This window comes from Sander lucioperca, chromosome 17, assembly GCF_008315115.2.
Source record: "Sander lucioperca isolate FBNREF2018 chromosome 17, SLUC_FBN_1.2, whole genome shotgun sequence".
Lineage (NCBI taxonomy): Eukaryota > Metazoa > Chordata > Actinopteri > Perciformes > Percidae > Sander > Sander lucioperca.
The window spans coordinates 28,819,849-28,839,726 of NC_050189.1; the positions used below are offsets into that span (position 1 = coordinate 28,819,849).

The following is a 19,878-nucleotide window of genomic DNA, read 5'->3' on the forward strand; positions in this document are numbered from 1 at the left end:
CGGTTGGCGTTTGTCCCGAAAGAGCTTGTTTCACTTGGACTCTGCTTACATAAATACTACTACTCATAAAGCACACCCAGCCGGCATCTTTTCAGCTACAATTGCTACAAGGTTGCGTAAGCTTATCGTTTTTGTTATCGCGAAAGGTTGCGACACTTCGCGAAAGACACTGAGATTTTTTGTGTCAGTTGAAAGAAAAAATCAGCAGAAAACTGCACTTTAAAAGGTAACTGTCATTCTTTCTTTTTTTTAATGGAGCCTTTTATGTGAATTATGATTGCTGGAAATGATTTCCATTCATTTGTTATAAATTCAACAAGCAATTTGTTGTATTTTAGCAGAATACTGAAAGCAGCAGGAATGCAGAACTGAGGACATTTTAACATCTGTTTTCTGTATCGGTATGGCATATTTTCCTCATATGGTGCAGCCCTAGTGCGTACGTAGGTAGCAGTGGAGTGGACACCTCTGCCAGAGACTCTCCTGTCTATCCTCTACACCAATAAAATGTGTCCTCTCTCTCTCCTCTGTCTCTGTTCTTCCAGAATGCAGATGACCTCTTGGTAGCATCAGCTGAATGTCCTAGTGATGACGAAGATTTGGAGGAGTGTGAGCCTGGAAATGGTGAGTCAACTCAGGGGATTCTGTCTTCACAATACTTGGTATCCAACGGCAAAGTGCAGCTTACCGTAGAAACACGAGTAGACTCACCTAGACTACTCGTCCATCTCCCTTTTACGTGACACTTTACGACTGCAAAGCCCCTCCGTACGCAGCTCTGATTGGCCACACGTGCGCCCCCTCCCATCCCTCCTTTTCTTATTGGTTTTTCAAACCGGCAGGCAGTCTGTCCATAAATTGCTCCGCCGAGCGGTAGCGTCTGGCATTTACTCAGCTGTTGCCCCAATCTCTCGCCCTAATTTTAACACGAAGGGACAGTTTCGACGTGGAAACGCAGCGCGCAGCTGTAGCCTGGCAGGCCCGGTGGCAGAGGCAACAGCGGGTCTAAGTCACGTTTTGACACCATGACAGGAGGTGGAAGCTAAAGGTCAGGTGTTTGACTCCCTGCCTCTGTGCTTTCTAGCTCTATTAGGCCGACCGTACTCGAAAGCCGCCAAGAACCACCGACAGTCAGGCAGTGTGATTCAAATGACTGGATCTAGGAGACAAAATAGAGATAGCCCATTCAGATCCACATTTCATGACATTTTATCCTGAAATATCGTGTCTGGCAAGATTTATGTTGTCGAATGGCGTTGCAGATTTAAATGGCTGGTGTGGGTGGCGTGAAAACAACAGTTGCCTCCATGAAACCTATCATTAAAGCAGTGCCAGTATGCATGCTGTCACAGCGCTAACTTATTGGGATTTAAATAGTAGAAAGTGTTCTTCTGGAACCCCGTTAATAACTCCTGGGGCAAAAGCAATCTTTATAAATGAAGTCCATAAATGCACACTCGATTAGCATGTTATAGATCGCCGTGTAGATTGCAACGAGTCAAACGCATTCAGTAAAAATGCTCGCGACTTGCACGGAAAATGGTGTATTATTAGGTTCGAGGGAGCTCGCTTTAAAAATATTAAAATAATGAATAAGTTTTGGACAAATATTTTTGCCACAAGAGATAATGGAACAAGAACTTGGCAAGTGTTTCTTTTATTTCACTGCTTCTTTAATCACATCACACTCTGCTCTCTCTAGGAAACCATGCCTAGAAGCGCACATTAAGTATGCTTAATTTGCACACATTGTCACTTTTCAAAAAGCATATAAGCACTCCTGGGGTTCCCCAGACCCCCTCCTTGGCAGAAACTGCTGTAGACAAAAACAAAAGCAAACATGAGCACGTACAGTTTATTACGAGTTCATTTCAGGTTTTTACAAAATAGAAAGAAATGTAAGTAACCAATTTAAAAATGCGTGACTAATCTCAGTATGGATCTATCGCGAATTAAACAACATAAAGGCCAGATTTGCCCAAAATCTATGATACTCTGTCCCGAGGGTAGAGCAAAGCTTCATCGAACAATAACGGAACAAACGTGACCAAAACGTGATTCGAGCAGTTTACTAAAGTTCTTTTTCAGGAATGGGGATTAGTGCTTCCAATAGAATACACGTTGGACTGTAAACGGCAGGAGATTATAGCATTCGGTACGTTTGCGTGAGGAGAAACGGATCTGAACCTGTGCTCCGAGTGTAGCTTTCCCCTGCGGTTTTCTCTGGAGGTGGTGGGGACCGAAAGAGAGACTCAATTCCCTCCTTATCAAAAGGAGAAATGAGAGTTTTTCAGCGGATGCTATGCCCAGGCCTAATCTCCCATGGGGAAAAACGTAACGCTCTCTCTCTCTCATATGCCCACACAAACACACACATACAGGGGGCAGACATGCTCACCTTACCAGACAGACAGACAGACACTTGTCTCTCTCACTCTGTGGGTGTAAAGTTTTCTCTCCTTGAGAAACAACAAACACGCTCTGGCGCGCACACGCACGCTCTGTATCGCACCTTCCAGATGGCACAAGAGTTCCAGCGAGGCAAAGCCGGCAGGGGTCGGATAAAGCTCGGTGAAAACTGTCGAACAGGAGAGAAGAATCAACATTGTCCGCGGAAACGTGCCCCCCCCCCACCCCATCACTGCTCCACAAACACAGGCCTCGAGTTTTTCAATTCCGTGTGAGGACGCAGCTCCGTCTTATTGAACTGCCTTCAGGAAGGAGAAGAGATGTTAAGCACGGCTGTGGCTTTTCTATTAAGCCGAGCCAGATATGACCGCTGTGAATACACGGGGGATCAATACAACTCCTTCCTACAGCGATGTACGGTACATACTGACCCTCGTTGAGATTTGTATCACGTTCCCTTGCGCTCAAAGGAGGAGAGAGAGAAATATGGAAAGGAGCGAGGGTGGAGAGAGAGCGAGAGCATGCGAGAGAGAGAGAGAGAGAGAGAGAGAGAGAGAGAAGGAAGAGGAAGCCGAAGAGAGGATATGAAATTGAGAGTAAACGGAGTGAAATTCCCATGAACGATTCCCGCCTTTCCCAGCAGGCTAATTAAACTCTGACTATGTTAGGGAGCCTTAATTACATCGCCCAATTAAAGCTCTGGTTTGGGTGCTCCGGTGCTGTTAATGAGCCTCTGTCAGACGGGTGACGAGGCCTGGGAAGTGGGGACAAAGATGAAACATGTAGGCTACGGTACTGAGAAAAAACACCCAAAACCCTATCTGTATGAACACATTTTACATTAAAAAAAAAAAAGTAATCCATAGACGCATTGTTTTCACATTAAAGAAGCTATTCTACAAATGTGTCTCTCCGACAACATTAAATCTTTCATTTTCATCTGCATGCGTAACTCGACTTCACTTTCCCCCTCTCTCGCATACCTCGGAGCTGCTTCTCAGTCGCAGGATGTCGTAGGCGCTAAATCGGCGTTACTCTGACTCTGACGAGATCAGAGCTTAATTTCGGGAGCTCCTCAATAATTCATCAGGCGACAGGCTATAGAGGCAACCTGCAAATGTTCTTTTTTAGGTCGCGGAGTGAAACAGAGATTGGCAAGATAGACGAGGGACGAGCCGGAGCGCCGAGCCCACTCACCCAGCGCGAGGATCAAACCCCCACACCGATCGATGGGTTCGGCCGTCAGTTATTTGTCAGCGCGATGCTTTGTCGATCCCTCCTTTGCTAGACGTTCTCCACGGGTAAACGGCCCCGGGTTTATCGTACGGGTTCCACGGATTAGGTGTTTGGCAATGTACGGGCTTGAACCGGCGTGCTCTGGACGCACACCGCTAAACGGCACGCCGTCCCGTTGCTACAAACAGAGAAGCGCAGCGATCGGTAAGATTGACATTTTTCAGATTTGAATGATTTAGATAGACGAGATATCGAGATTGCGTTAGTAATGAAGCGAATGTGCGCAACGACTGGTGATCGCAGAGCCCCAGTAGAGCTGCAAAAACTAAAAACGAACGTAGGGACTTTGGGCTCGGTACCTTCACTGTTCACTTTATAGATATGAGGTGAATTAATTAAATCAATTAATATCTGTATTTTCAACACCCCCTTTTGAGACGGTATTCACGGTTCAGTTATTGTCCCCCGGGTCCAGGGCGGCGCCGCGTTTATTATTTGTCAATTTGATAGTTATTAATATTGATCAAATATCTTTGATAATAGCTAATAATTGAATCTGTACCCCTCAAAGTCCCTACGTTCGTTTTTAGTTTTTGCAGCTCTACTGGGGCTCTGCGATCACCCAGTCGTTGCGCAGATTCGCTTCATTACTAACGCAATCTCGATATCTCGTCTATCTAAATCATTCAAATCTGAAAAATGTCAATCTTACCGATCGCTGCGCTTTAGATCGCGCTGGAACATTAGGGACGGGCTTCTCTGTTTGTAGCAACGGGACGGCGTGCACTTTGAGATACCCTTGGGGAAAAACAAGGACCAAACAGTTTACACGGAGAGAAGTCAGGGGACTCAGTTATCACATCTGCTGGCTCCAATAGAACGGACAGACAGACCGGCGCTCAGTCTACCGTTAGACGCACGTATCAAAAACCCAGAACGCAGCGTAGCCGTTTAACTTCAAAACCGATCGCTGGTGCATTTTCTTATTAAAGCTCTGGTAGGCAGTATATTTTTGGCATTGTTGGGCAAAAATTCCATAATAACCTTTCAGCACATTGTAATTCAATTAGTCTGAGAGAAAACTAAACTTCTGCACCACTGATCGGATCAGATAGATAGATAGATAGATAGATACTGTAGCTGTCATGCAGACAGAGAGAAGGAGAGCTGCAGAGAGATGTCTCACTCTACTTTCAATCCTTGCGTTCTTTTGAATTCTACCTGCTGCAGCTTTAAGTATTTCTGCTATCCGTTGCAAAATCCTATTGAAATTACAATTCAAATCTGACTATCACCCAGAGCAGCGGATGGGGAATGGGTTCTTTGTTCACACTTTGAACTGTAAACAAATATAGTTTCTTTCGGAAGGATGGTGGAGAAACGCCGGTAAACGTGCTTTCTGGAACACATAACCCAGTTATTCCTTAATTATTTTCATTATTATGATTATCCATTACACGCATTTTCCAAGAGCCAGTTAGTTTGGCAGTTGTTTGACCTTTTCATTTGACAAATACACTTAAAGGAAAGCTTACAGTGGAAAAGAGAGGCAAAGCACAAAAAAACAGACACGATTTATCTGATATCGCATGACATGAAGCCTTCAGATATACTTGGTTGCAGCACCACGGTAGGAGGAAAAAAACCAAACAAGATACACAGAGCAGAAACAGGCCCGACGCACCAGCAGGGAGGCGGCGAAGTAGCAGACGTCAGTATCTGTCGGTATCTGTCTGAGATTTCTACCGTAGCGAGCCAGGTTCACAGACCGCAACCAGAAAGCCGCTCTCGGCGAGAGACGATATGGGCGGGGCGTCATTCCTTTTGTGTCAAAATCAATCGCTTTGCCCGAGAGCGACCGCAGCAAACGCAGCACCTGTAAACAGTTTTTCCCCTCTGTTGCACTGATCATATGCCTTATTATTATTATTATTATTACACCTACTGTGGCACGAGAGAATATATATATTACGCTTGGACACACTGCTGGATTTTCCATCAGCGTGCTCTAATCAAAGCTGAATTATAGAACGCTCAAACTCCAAACAACCTTTTTGCTCTAAATATTTCAATCGACGCGAGCGAGGCGACGTGATGGGCAGAATAAAGATGTTTGTCAGGAGACCGACGTAGATGCATCAGTATCCATCTGCCCTGTTCTCCTTTTGAGGAAAATGGGGGGGGGGGGGGGGGACTCATACCAGCTGCGCTGTGGGTAAAGATAAAGAAGAAATTTCATCACGTTGGACAAACGTGGTTTTACTGCCTCGGCCGTTTAGATCATTGGAGTCAAACGCAATCATTCGGTCTGAATATCTTTGAATCTCTCTCTCCGGTTTCAATGCCTAAATTACACGGATACAATGTTACAAAAAGAGATACCCACACGCCGGAATCATCACGCCGTACGTATTTTTCAGTTCAAACACTGCCGACGTAGAGCTGTAACAATTCCAGATATCGCCGTACAAAATATTGCGATTGACGATATAATTGTCTCTTTCGGGTGACATTGAAAATATTTATGTATTACTTTTTCAAACAAATAAGTTTTCCCAAGTAAGCAGCCCATAAAGTAAACCACGTGTCTTTATTGTCATAAAAAAATGGTATCTTTTTATCTTAAATGAACATAAAATTGACACACATCCTCATCAATAAAAATTAAAAGCATTAATCGTTAACAAAGAAAACAGATAGACCAAAAATACGCGTAGACAAGTGCCAACAACTAACAACTGGAAAAAAAAATGCAATTAGACAGTTGTGTAATAAAATACCTAAATGTCTCACGGTCACTCGGGTGACCGTTGATAACTTCCCGCACGTTAAAAATCCATCAAAATGGTCCATGGTTCTTGGCAGATTTCAGGAGAACACAACTGTGAACATCCGTGTTATTTATGACGCGGTTTTTGTTTGGCCCGGGTCAACTGTTAACTGAGCAAGCCGAGCCGCGTACAGAGAAAAAGAGGGCGCAGTCTCGGAGAAGGGGAGAGCCAATCGGAGCCGTCAATCGGCGTAAACCGCGGGCTCGGGTCACATGACGGGAAACAAAACGAGGGTTTCGATAACTGTAGAGGCCGAAGTTTACTATTAAACGACGACGCCACCGCCCCCCAGTCACACGGGACGGCGGCCTCCGGGCTACGCGCCGAGAGCACGGCAGAGCGACGTGAGCACGGCAGAGCGACGCGAGCGATTTGTCGGAACAACCCGTTACCGTTAAAGACTTTTACGATAACATTCGCCTCCAGAATATCTAAACGACGGGCCTGCGGATTCTCCAATTCGAACCGATCTACGAGCGATGGGAAATCAAGGAGGTTAGAGAAGATGGGAAAAAGTTTTTTGGGGTTGGAGAAGGAGCGTTACATTTTGGTTTAATAGAAAGAGCTTTGTGCCGCAGAAACAGAGGCAGCGAAGGAGGAAAGAAGAGGCCGATAGGTAAGCAGATCGTTTCGGCCGAAAGTAAGAGGACAGAGAGGAGAACGTCTGCGGGAGCGTTGGGAGGCACGAGTGAGAGAGAGTCAGTTGAAGGGAGAGTGGATAGAGTAGACGAAGCCAGAGAAGAGGGAGAGAGCGAGGGAATGTTGCGACGGAGAGGTACAGTATCTCCTGAGATAGGGAGAGAGTAAGAGATGAAGAAACGGTCAGAGATGCAGAGTGGATGCAGAGCAGATTCTGGTCAATATGAGATCAGGTGGTTGGCAGCTTTGCGAGTAGGAGGGGAAGGCGAGAGGGAAGAGGAAAGATGTAGCAGTCGCCCGGTAGAACCGGCGGGCGGTAGAAGACGACAACGATTAGTTGTACGGTTACAGCACGGAGTTCAAAAGACCATGGAGTAGGGCCGCACGATACTTAGTTTCATCGTCGACATCGCGTCGTGCGAACCACCGATCGCAATCCGTGTAGATTTATCAGACAGCCAATTTAGAGGAAGCAACACGCAGGCATTATTTTTAATTATTTTTTTTTGGCCCACCACCCCTCTTCGGAGGACAACTTGATTTTTAATAAAGCAATATATTTTTATATACACAATATGTTACATATTGGGGGGGGGGGGGGGCAGATGCAAAGCAGGGCGGGTCTTTGCCGAAATGCGAGAGTGCGGTGCCGGTGTGGTCTCCGTGGTAACGCGGCTAAAAAAAATGGAGGCAAAGTTTATCAAACTTGGAGCATGTAGATACAGCTTTAGTTGAGAAAGTAGTTAAAAACAAATGGCGGTGGGCACGGATAGAGGACAAGAGGAAAAGGGTGGAGACGGGAAGCCGTTTAGCACTTTGCCTCAAATTGAGGGAGCCGGGTGCTTGCTTCTGCAGCGCATGTTGAAGGAAGATACTGAACGGCAGCACCGGTAAGAAAGTGCTTGGTAGTCACAAAGCTTCGGTCCGTGCACTCTGTCATACGAGTAAGTTACCGGCAACGACAGCTACCGCTACCACTGCGACTGCGCCTTCACTGACCGACCGCGATACAAACAATACGTGTGTGCACGTTCATAGAGGAACAAGATTTGTCATTAACGACGGCCACTGTGTAAAAACTATATTGTATAAGCTGCAGGTTTGTGTTAGGTATTCTTACAGATTTGTTCCCAGTAATCAGGGGTGGGTGAGAAGGCCAGGGGCCTGTTTCACAAAAGCAGAATTTATAAATCCAGGATAACCGATAAAGCGAGGCTTGACCTGGTCTAATCTGTGCAGCCTGGCTTGGTGCGTTTCACGAAGGCCAAGCCAGGCTGAGGAGGAGCAAGGATTAGGCTGCTAATCATTTGCACAAATAACCATTGTATTCTTTGCTTTAAAAGTGAGCAGAAGATAATGTTACTCAGGAAATTTACCATGAAGATCAATTTTCTACAACGCTAGAACATGATGCATCCATATCTCTTTCACTCTCTCTCTCTCTCTCTCGGGCTAAAATATAAATTTCCTAAGTCATTAACTTCCACTGCTCGCTTTTAATGCAAAGTGTAGAATTGTTGGTTTTTGCAAATGACAGTGACTCATTGAATGGTTTCAGTTAAGAGCAGTAGTTTGTAAATGTATATTTATAGATATATCATTCAGTCGGTCCGCTATTATCCGCCACGCTTTTTCTCACTTGAGTTTTTTTTTTCTTTACATATTATATGCCTTGCTCCCTTGTATATATGGACATAGAACAGAAAGACACTGAAGAAATTGGACTCTAAAATCTAGAAACTATAAAGCTAATTAAGTGATAAATTCCATGCACACTGTGAACATGAATGTAAGAGTATATTCATCAGTTATTTCCCCCAAGCTAAATGTTAAGGTCAAAAACCATTTAGGTGTCCTCTCCCTGTTGTACATGAATGTACAGTAGCCTACACTGTATAGTTATCGGTTCAGTAAACTAATAGTAGACTATAATTTGGCAGGATTGTACAATTAGGATACAGTCTTAAAATTGTACAATCCTCCCAAATTATAGTCCCAGTTTACTGGACAACACACATTGTGTGCTAAGAATGCCAATTTATTGAATCCTTTATTGTTAAAGAATACCAAAAAAAATTCAACTAAAAAAATGTAAGGTGCATTGGTCCACTATAGAAACACACATGTGCAGCACTTTAGATATTGCCCTTAGTAACAGACTTTATTTAAAACACATTTGGCAACTGTATCAACCTTTTCTAATTATCTCAACAACTGGCGTAATATATTCCTCAAACTTCTGACAACAATATGAACAGCAGTCTTCATACAGCAATATAACAGTACAATGTCACGTGAATAATTATTAAAATAACGGTCACAAATTTAAATAATAGCAGTACTTAAACTAACAGCAATATGCACCTGTCGTATTTTAAAGCAGGCTGATAACAATAAGGTAAAAGCACTGCTGAGTGAACAGAAAAGCGGGATTAATAAATCCTGGCCTAGCTGTACAGAATAAATCTCCACGGTAACTTAGGCGCCTCTGCTTTTGTGAAACCGAGTCAAGAGTAAATTGAGCCGGGATAACTGGGAAATCCGGGCCTGGGAAAAATGCGAAACGGCCCTGTGATCAGTTTCCCACTTGGTTGTTGGGATGTTATTGTTATATTTAGGTTTGAAATCATTGTATATAGCTGGGTGGTTAGTTTTTTGAAGTGATTCATTTTCACAAGTTCTTCTATAAGCTGAGAGGGTCGTAACGTGTTGTCGGTAAGTCCGGTTTTTATCTTTTAGCGAAAAGCTCGGACGGCTTGGGGGAAGTCTGAATCCCTAGGTACTTGACGTTGCCCACGTGAAGGTGGAGGGAAGTGTCCCGAGCTCCAAAATCCCACGCGTCATCCGAGAGGGGTATTCAAATTAAATTAATCCAGTCGGTAGCGCAACGCAGGAGAATCTGTCGATGATGTCGAAAGTTTCTTGAAGCGATACCTTCTGTAAATAAAGTAAAAGATCATCTGCGCATAAATCGATTTCGCGTTGTACGTCAGCTACCCGAATTCCTTCGATTGTGCCGTTTTGTCGTATCGCTGCCGCGAGAGGTTTGATGAAAATAGCAAAGAGGGAAGGCGAGAGAGGGAGTCGCCGTCCGGTTCCCCAATGCGGTGCGAAACTCCGCGAAGCGATTCCGTCAGCGTTAACGGCGGGGCCGGGCGACGCGTCCAGTGTTTTAATCCAGCGGACGAACGATACATTGAACAATTTTCACAGACGTGTGACTAACAGAAATGGAATAATGTGTCCCTGAATAAAGGGTGTGTGGGGGGGGTCAAAATCAAAAGTAGCCTTCGGTATCTGGTAGGGATGTAACGATTACCGGTGTAACGGTAAACCACGGTAAAAACGTTTATTATTATCACGGCGGATTACCACGGTGCGGAAACCGCGTGTTCCCGGCTTAGCATACGGTGCGTTTCTTGAAGTTGGAATCGTGACGTGAGGAGGAGATGACAGCACTCGGGACATTTATCAGCCTTGTAAAAAAAAAGGCCGTAGTAACACTCGCTCTCTCTCCTGAGACGATTGACCAATCAGTGACGAGAGTCATCGCTTTGATCTCCTGCCAATCGCTCGCGCTCAGACAGGAGAAGGGGACAGATACAGCAGCTGTAAAAAATAATGTCTATCATTCCTTTCCCGTTTTCGGACTCGTTGAAGTGACGTGCGTAGCCCAGAACGTTAAAGTTAAAACTACTCTGCGGCTTGCTAAACCATCGTGGGTTTTACTGCCTCGTTGTCTGCGTAAACGTTAAAGCTACGTTTATTCACATTTCATTAAGTGTTCTGCTAGGATGTGGATAAGTTTAGCCCGTGTTACGACATTTATTTGGAGCGACAACATTGCCGTTGCTGTGTTTCTTACTGCGTAGCTGACAGAAGTCCAGATTGTTTAATATCAGTTGTCAGTCCCTCCAGGATTTCGCGGCCTTTTTTTGAGATTGTCGTGGCCCAAAATGCCTGATTTTGCGGGAGCTTTTGTAAAAAAAAAAAAAAAAAGAAGACGTGTCGTCTCATCTCCGTTTTTTTCCCGCATCCGCCGTGCGTCAGTCGCGGGGGGAACCGAGCAGCCCCGCCCGCTGACACGATTGAAACAGCGGCAGCTTTTGAGCGAAAAATCGTCACGGCGTACGTTGATGTTAAAATGCATACGGGTTGGCAGGACGGTCCGAAATGATTCGCACGGACTTTCGCCGTACGTTTTCTTGGTAACGCGCGATGTTGGAGTCACGCGCGTTTCGTCTTCGCTCCCGTTCGGTCAGCGGCTCTCAGAGTCAGGCACCGACGTGAAGTCTGGCACGCGGGACTGCTGGGATCGGTCGAAGTCTCCGGTTATTGGCGAAACTTGCGCCGATTGGTCAAAATTGCGAAGCGCACCGAATTCGCCTGAATCGGTGTGATCGCGACGTCATGGAGGGACTGACTTGTGCAGACACGTGTTGCTATTCAGGTTGGGTCACGGCAATTTGCTAGCAACGTGCAATGCCGGTAAACGGACTAGTGCCGCACGCTTAGCTATTAAAGGTTTACTACACCGTTTGTGCCGTAATAGATGTGGCTTATTCTACTCTATTCTAGTTACTGAGCAATATGTTACGTTAATTATTACAGGGAACTGAATGTAACTCTTGGTATTGTTTCTTGTTATATGCCGGTGGCTAGAACATTCAGTTTTGGTAAATAATGTTCATGGTAAGTCAGATGCTTATTAACGCGCATTATTATTTGCTTATATTTCAGAACCACATCCAGCTTCACAGTTAACTTCATGTTGGAGTTGTAAATAAATCTTCCTGGATCTCAAAGTCAGACGTTAGTTAGCCAAGTTCTTACCCGACACCCTACGGAGGGCCTGTGTTTCAGTAGCCAGTTTTCAATATTTTTTACAAGCCTATTGCTTATAATTTTGTGATATAATAAACACCTTTACACTTTTACAAATGCCACGACAATACTGAAAACCGTGATCATTTTGGTCTCTGTAACCGTGAGGTTTCTCCAGACGCGTTAAATATGGCAGGAGAAGCGTTTTAGACGACACAAACGATCGCGTGGCTTTGCCGCGTGTGCGATATAAATAAATAAATATGACATTATCATTTAGAGCAGGGGTGTGAAAGTCAGTTTCACCAAGTGCCACACTGAAAAATGAAAATCACATTAATAGTTTTATTGACATGCTTTTATTTAATGGAAAAAAGTAAAATGTCTGACTGTGGTATCGCGTCTTCTCATTTACAGTTTGGTCGACATAGAGTTCTAAAAAAAAAAAAAAATCAGCAAAACAGTTCCTTAGCCATCATAGAGTTTAGCTGATCGAGCAAAACAACGATGACATTTTTAAAAGCCGGCTCCCACACAGCCGACTCGCAACAAAGCGCTTAACAGCCTAAATATGCAAAGTGAGCGGTTCTGTGGGGATTTTTGTCAATGTGGTCAAATCTGACAAAATCCGTTGTAAGTTTGAAAAACAGTTTCCGATTTATTGCGAACCTGAATCGATACGCGTGCTGGATCAAAATTTGCAAGGGGACCCGATTTGGCCCCGGGCTTTGAGTTTGACACATGCGATTAAGAGTATAGGCGTCAGAGAATGTCAGGAGGGCAAAAGCGACTGGACCGTTTCTGAAAAAAATGTAGATATTTTGTATATAAGTCGTAATGTCTATTTTTTCACTGTTTGACTCACATATGAAAAGTGGTTAGGACAGGAGAAATTTGTAACTTTTGAGATGTATGTCTTTGGAATATTGAGTAGGAAAAAAATAAAAGTCAAGCAGTTTATTATAATCGCTGTCTGTAGGTTGTTTCAAAATGGAGAATTTTGTAGGACTGGACTTGTGATTCGCTTTGGTCGACGGTCCCAAAAATGACTCGGATTCGGTCCAGAGTAGAAGGTTAAGACTGGAGACTGGCTTGCGACTTGCTCCGGGCTTGGGACCGTGATAGGAATGTGTCTGCAAACAGAAAAAAATAACATATTAGCACAGCTCGTCAAGGGTGAAGTAGACGGCGTGTCTGAATGAGAATTAAAGGAAAAGTCAAAACTGAACCGACCGACTGCCTGTGGGTAATTGTTCAGCACCCACGGAGCAGTCACCAACATCTCCACAATGTATTGAGAGGGATTTGAGTAGTGGCATGTGCTAGTGTGAGGGATCTGAGTCGTTGCAGCAGGTGTGTCTCGTTGGGATCGAGGGGGTTGGGGAAAGCACTGCACCGTGAGCTCCTTCAGTAGTTTGAGTGCAAACAACAGAGAGTCTTTCAAATAGATTTGGCGTTGTGAAGAGATAGCATGTAAGTGTCTTTATCACTCGACATTAGTGGTAACGAGCGGGAACAGAAACACACGATGGATGCCTGGAAGAGTAGAGCGAGGTACTTACTGCGTGTGGTGCAGGCATGCCATGCATGCATCCATCCATGTAGGTGAGCGATGGGGCGTGCGTTGTGCGTAGTCCAGCGTAGACTCCTCCATCTTTGTCCTGCCGGAGTCTTCGTCCAAAGAGGCTGCCGCCTCTGGCCACGCGCGCCTTAAATGCAGGCAGCTCGTGGCCACGCCAAGTTGGCTACAGGTGCGCAGGCCACACCCTCGCCAATCTCTCAACGACCATCTGCTGGTGCTGCCTCTGCAATGGAGAGTCATCAAAGCAAACACACCAATAAACTCATTGCCCTAACCTCTTTCTGGCACAAGACTTCTACGCCATTCCAGCCAACACAACACAGCACAAGCTGCACAGATACACGGCAAAAGCCGCACAGGGGTCCGTTTCAGAAAGCAGGTTTTAGTGAAAACTGTTTGTTAACCCTGAGATGAGGGAAACTCTGGGTTTTCTGTTTCAGAAAGTCAGTTACTATGGTAACTGAGTCTGTGAACCTAACCTGGTCGGGAGCAGCTTTTCTTCAAGAAACTCGAGGTTCTCTCTAATTTCCTCATTCAGTCTGTATCAGGCGCATTTTAATGCAGTTATCTGCATGAATAAAAACTTAATAAATAAAACTCATTGTTAGGCAGATTATAAAACGTTTATTTCTCAAACGTGTCATGTCCTTTTGTCGACGATCCCGTTGATGAAAAAGCTGTATTACTTCACAGAGAGTTTACGTCAGGAGATGATATTGAGTCCCGACTAGATGTATTTTCATTTCCACATTTTTTCACAGTCCATCAGATATGTAGATACCTTATCCGTCCTCATATCACTAACATCCCAGCAGATTCTTTGTGTCGCATTACGTTTTTTGCAAACGGCAGTTTTCTTTATTGCTGATGCGGATCATACTGTAATAGTAAAGCCACTGTAGCCGTCAGAAAAGTGTGACTCGCTCTGAAACGTTTTTTGTAGTTGTTCCCTGGACACAAACCAATGAGAGCCATTAAAATGAAATAAATTATTATGCATTATAGTTCTGTTAATGATCACGGTGCTGCAGACTCAGAATGGGATATAGTAGTAGCCTAGGCCTATCTTACTTTTTCGCCCACAGGAATGCACCCAAATGAAATTCTAGGTGTAATACAATTCCAGTTTTCACCAGTAATATTATAAGTTAACTGTGATTAAATATGAAATGAATACACTGTTAATGCTTACGCATTGACTCAAGCAGCAATTTTCTCCCACAACTTGCTTTTGGTAACGAAATACACGTTCAAACTCGTTGTTTGTGAGCATGAGTATTTCCGCCGACCCGTTTGTTTGTGGTTGTTACCATGGTGAATCGTAGTATCGTGGCTCCATTCATACTGCCTTTTTATTGTGGTGGTGCACGAGCGTGAACATACTCGGAGTTGATTGAACCAACTCATATCAGCTGTTCTGAAACCGAAGACTCAGAGTTTCCATCTCAGGGTAAATCAACTCAGACATCAGGGTTAGACTCAGTTTGTTAAACCTCCTTCCTGAAACGGACCCCAGATACACAACAAAAGCGGCACAGAACCCATTTCTGAAAACTTGCCAAAATCTTCCTCCGTCGGTGCGGCTGTTCTTTGTTCCTCGAGCGCGACTCTGCCGTCCTCTCGGCCGTCCACTCTGCCGTCCTCTCTGCCGTCTGGGTGAACAAACAAAGTTCTCACGATGACGGAATAACAAGTTACGACGAGGGTTGACTGTGTTCTTTTTCCCCAATAACAGCTTTCACATTTTTCCTTCATTTCAAGGGCTGTTTCTCTCTGTTGTTATGTGACATGTTTAGTGGCTTTCTTAACTTAATGCTTAATCCTATTCTTTGAATGAAAATGTATGCTTGTATAACTGACAAGGGGAGGGGGGGGGGGGAGACCTTTCCGAGCTCATTTAAAGCCATCCGTCCCAAACGCCTCCCCTTACAAACGGCCCACCCCACCCCTCCGATTCACCTCATCCGACGAACAAAGAGCCGGAGTCGTGATTTTACGCTGGGGATGTTGCCGTTTCTCTGCTCATGTTTTACTGTTGCCTTCCCTTTTTTCTCACCCCCCCCTCCCCCAAGATGTGCCATAATCTAATCACCCCCTTGCTATGTTTTTCCAACTGTTTCTTTGACTGAAGAGAAAACTGTTTTCAAAGTAAAATGTAGTGTATAAACTGCTATTCTGACATGTTCTGTTAACGTGCTCCCGATATGTTTAACCCTTAACCCAAGCTGGGCCCTTCGCACCTAAATGATATTGTCACGCGCCCGACTATCTTTGTTCGATTTGGGTCTTTTACGGCGGGCTACCTAACCGTCCTGGCTCTTCTTTAACTCTTTATTTCTGTCGCTGGCTGTTTAAAGGTACAATATGTAACACTTCTGCATTAAAATGTCTAAAAACAAACATAGATGTTATATCTTTTTATGACTCGTGTTCTTACGCTATCCCGAATCTTTCCACCAAATTACAAACTCAGACAAATCTGTTATTATATTTTTGACGCGGGACGTTTCCTTTACTCGTCCGTCGGTGGCGTCGTGTAACCTTTCGCCCTACGATTACTCGTACCTTCCGTCGAAACGTGGACGCCCGGATGATACGTTCAATAGTAACTGTAATCGCAACGCTGCTTTTCTTTTTGCCACGCGACATCATTCCGTGATTAATCACGTGCCGCTTTGCGACGCGGTAATACGGCGGAGACCTTATTTATCGATACGTTTCGATATCGATCCGACTGACCCCGTCCGCCCCGGTGTCGAAAACATCCGAAAGATGACGTTGACGTGTGAAATGCGTCGCGATAGCTTGTCGGCTACCGATACGAATCGAAAATAACGTCATTGCGCGGGAGAAACCACAGCTATTTTATTAGAATGACGCGAATAAACGTTACCAAACGTAATGCGAATAGCGCGGTCGAGTTGGCTAGACGTTTGATATTCGGTCGACATTCGATCTTAACTCGACCGCTCGACGCGATTCGGGTCAATGACGCGATCGGGGTCAAAGAAAGTTGACGTTACTATGCAGCGTCGAGACAAAACGACTAGCCTGCGATTATTATCGCTAGAGATTTGTATCCGACGTATTGTACTGTTCCGTCGCTACGGTCTGCGTGAGGGACCGTCTACAAACGACTGCCGATGGCAGCGGGGATACGAAACTATAAAATATTTACCGATAACTTCCCGATCACAGTTTTTGCCGAATGTGCTTCAACTTATGTTGAAGCGGAACTCAATTTTCTCTGGAAAATAATCACCAAAAATAAGTAGCGGTGAGTTATCGGGAAGTACTGAGGCAATCGGAATGACAAAAACTCATTTCGTTGAATTTTGGTGAATATTCCCGCGAGTCCCGCTTCCGTATAACTTGTTTCGGGAAATCGTGTCCCGTAGTAAGTAACGGTGAGTGATTGGGAAGTTGGGAAGTGCTACGGCAATCGTAATGAGAAAAGGTCCTTTTATTGAATTTTGGTGAATATTTTTCAGAGACTATCGAGTCCCGCTTCCGTATAAGTCGTTTCGGGAAATCGTGACCCGTAGTAAGTAGCGGTGAGTGATTTGGTAGTAGCCTACTACAGCAAACGCAATGAGAGAATTACATTTTTATTTCATATTTTCCACAAATAATAATAACTGATCCGTACGTATTAACGCAAGCGTCGTGAAAACAAATTATCGGTGACTGTTTGTTCGAGAAATAGCCAGCGTTTTCCATCCCCGCCGTCGTTGCCGATCTACCGAAACGGTAATGTGTCGACGGCCCCTTACGCGGAACCTAGCGACGGAACGGATGATCGAGTGCCGCGAAGCTTTAGGTCAGACGCAAATCTCTAGCGATAACAACGTCCGCTTTCTTTGACCCCGATCGCGTCGCCGACCTGAATTGCGTCGTTGATCTCGAACGAAGGGGAAGTTAAAATCGAACGTCGACCGAAGCCAACGCGAATAACCTCGAAAGGGTAAACTCGTCCGTGAACGGACGCGTTCCGATCGGGGACGGCGCCTGACGATAATTTCGCGCGACTTCCCAATGTCGTCAAAAGTCCGCGTTCGCCGGCGGAAAGTTACATATTGTACGGTAGAGAAGGAAACCGTCGCCTTCGTGTTTACGCGTGCCGTTTGGGTTACAAATTGGGGGCATCGGTTTCCCGCGGCAGCTCCTAAAGGGTTGGCGTACAGATTAAGCTAATTGTAAATGAGCCTCGCCCGTACTACACAATGACAAATGAATAATACTTTACGTGTCACCCATTTCAAAAATGAAAGCTAAAGAGGAGATGAGGTAAATAAGGGGGGTGGGGGGGTTGGGGAGTTGTTTATCTCTATCCCAGAACAATCTTACACAGCTTTCTTTTTGTAATTTTTTTTCATGCAAAAATCATGCGGCCAATTTGTTGATGTAAGTGACCTGAACCTCGTGGTTTTTGCTACCTTGTTTAACCAATCGCAGCATAGCGAAGGATAGGCTGTCTAGTGCAATACATGTTTAGTTGTTGAGTGTAATTTGTAGACTACTTACCTTGTATCAGTCGTGTAGCATGTAGGTCTGTGCAGCGTAGGGAGCAACAGGTGCAGGGTAGAGTACGGCACAGTCCTAGATCTTGTACTTATTGCAGTTCGCAGTTAGTCAGCATATTTACACTTTTTTGAAATACAACAGACTGACTAGACTAATACAACTAACCCTAATGTTAGCTTTTAATACTGGTGTTGTTTTTTCTTCTGTTGGTCTGGAGGTGGTCTATCTCTCGCGGCCGGTCTCTAACGCTCTTTTTCTCTCCGTTGTCTCTTTCTTGTCCTAGGAGGCGAATTAGTGTTGCCCATAATAACCGTGGACTCCCTAGACCCCCCGTCCATCGCCACCCGCTACCCGGTAATCCCCTCGCCCCCCACCTCCTACCGCCCTTTCCTCACCTTGCTCGAAACCACCAAAGAGTCCCTCCCCTTGCCCGACGGCCGGCCCCCCTGCCCCCCGGACCAGGAGGACTGCGAGGAGACTGTCGAGGTGTCCGCGTACGGCTCGGGGGAGATGACTGAATCGGACGACGAGGACTATTACAAAAACTCCCCCCTGGTCACCGACAGGACCGTCCTCCCCCCTCCCCCGGCCGTCGAGGGCAGCGTCCAGAACCCCCGAGACCGCCATTTCTCCCGCTCCCCCGACTCCCGCCGCCCTTCCCTCTCCTCCACCCCCACGGCCGACCCCGACCGGCTCGGCCCGCGCGTCGAGCCGGCCGCCGGCGACGGCGACAAGATCCCCGCCGGGAAAATGAACACCCGGGACCGGGTGCTGCTGCCGCCGGCCCACCCCTCGTCGGACCCGGGCCGCCGCAGAGTCCCGGGAATAACCTATCCCCCCAATTTCCCCCATGTTCCCACTCCAGACCCCACGTCTCCCGAGAGAGGACTCCCCGGCGCCGTGGAGGTGCAGCAGTCCAGCAGCACCACGGGCATGGTGGTGGGCATCGTGGCAGCCGCCGCCCTCTGCATCCTCATCCTGCTCTACGCCATGTACAAGTACCGCAACCGCGACGAGGGCTCCTACCAGGTGGACCAGAGCCGCAACTACATCAGCAACTCGGCCACGCAGAGCAACGGCGCCCTGGTGAAGGAGAAACAGCCCGGCGCCGCCAAGACGGTCACCAAGAACAAGAAGAACAAAGACAAAGAGTACTACGTCTGAGGGACGGCAGATGCGCTCGGAGAAGGAAAGAGACGAGAGAGAAAGAGGGAGAGAGAAAAGGCGGCGCGTGGCAAACGCAAACAGAGGGTCGCTCCTTTAAAACTCAGTATTGTCGGGTGGCCGCACGCGAAGCGGCGAAATAAAAAAAAGGCGAGCCGACGTCGCGGTTCCTCGCTTTGATTGATTTGACTTCTCGTTTAATGTTAACCGTGGTGTGGATTTAACCAAAGGCCGTTACGCCTCGGATGCCGACGGCCGCGGGTTATTTAATAGCTCGAGGACTGTGGGAAAGCGCCGCCGTCGGTATTTGTGTCGTGTCGGTAGCTTGAGCCTTCGCCTCAGACTGTATCGATGTATTATTTTCCACCCGTTTAAAATTAGCGACTGGACATCCCTCTGTAAAAATCTATATATACTGCCGGCAACATTGTGTCAAACCCACCTCTGGAAGTGTTCCGCGTCTCTGATCTCTTTCTCTCTCTCTCTCTTCCTCTCGTGCGCTCTGTTTCTCTCCTTGTCCGGTGCTGACGCGACGTGAACTCTGCCGTGTTTCAAGCATGTAGTATTCATTTACGAAAAAGAGATAAAAACTTTTCTTTCTGTGGAGTTTAAAAAAACAAAAAAAAAAAATATGACGACGATCGACCGCCGTAACGACGTTAAACGTAG

The 19,878-nt window shown here is 45.9% G+C and overlaps 1 protein-coding gene across 1 annotated transcript in view; it reads left to right on the forward strand.

Annotated features, from left to right (window-relative positions):
• LOC118492919 (neurexin-1-beta-like) overlaps positions 1-19,370 on the forward strand; it is a 144,727-nt gene extending 125,357 nt beyond the window's left edge. The window contains exons 5-6 of the mRNA XM_035993699.1: positions 546-624; positions 18,329-19,370. Coding sequence (XP_035849592.1) covers positions 546-624; positions 18,329-19,209 — 960 coding nt within the window. The 3' untranslated portion in view covers positions 19,210-19,370. The remainder of the gene's footprint in view (positions 1-545; positions 625-18,328) is intronic.
• The last annotated feature ends 508 nt before the right edge of the window (positions 19,371-19,878 follow it).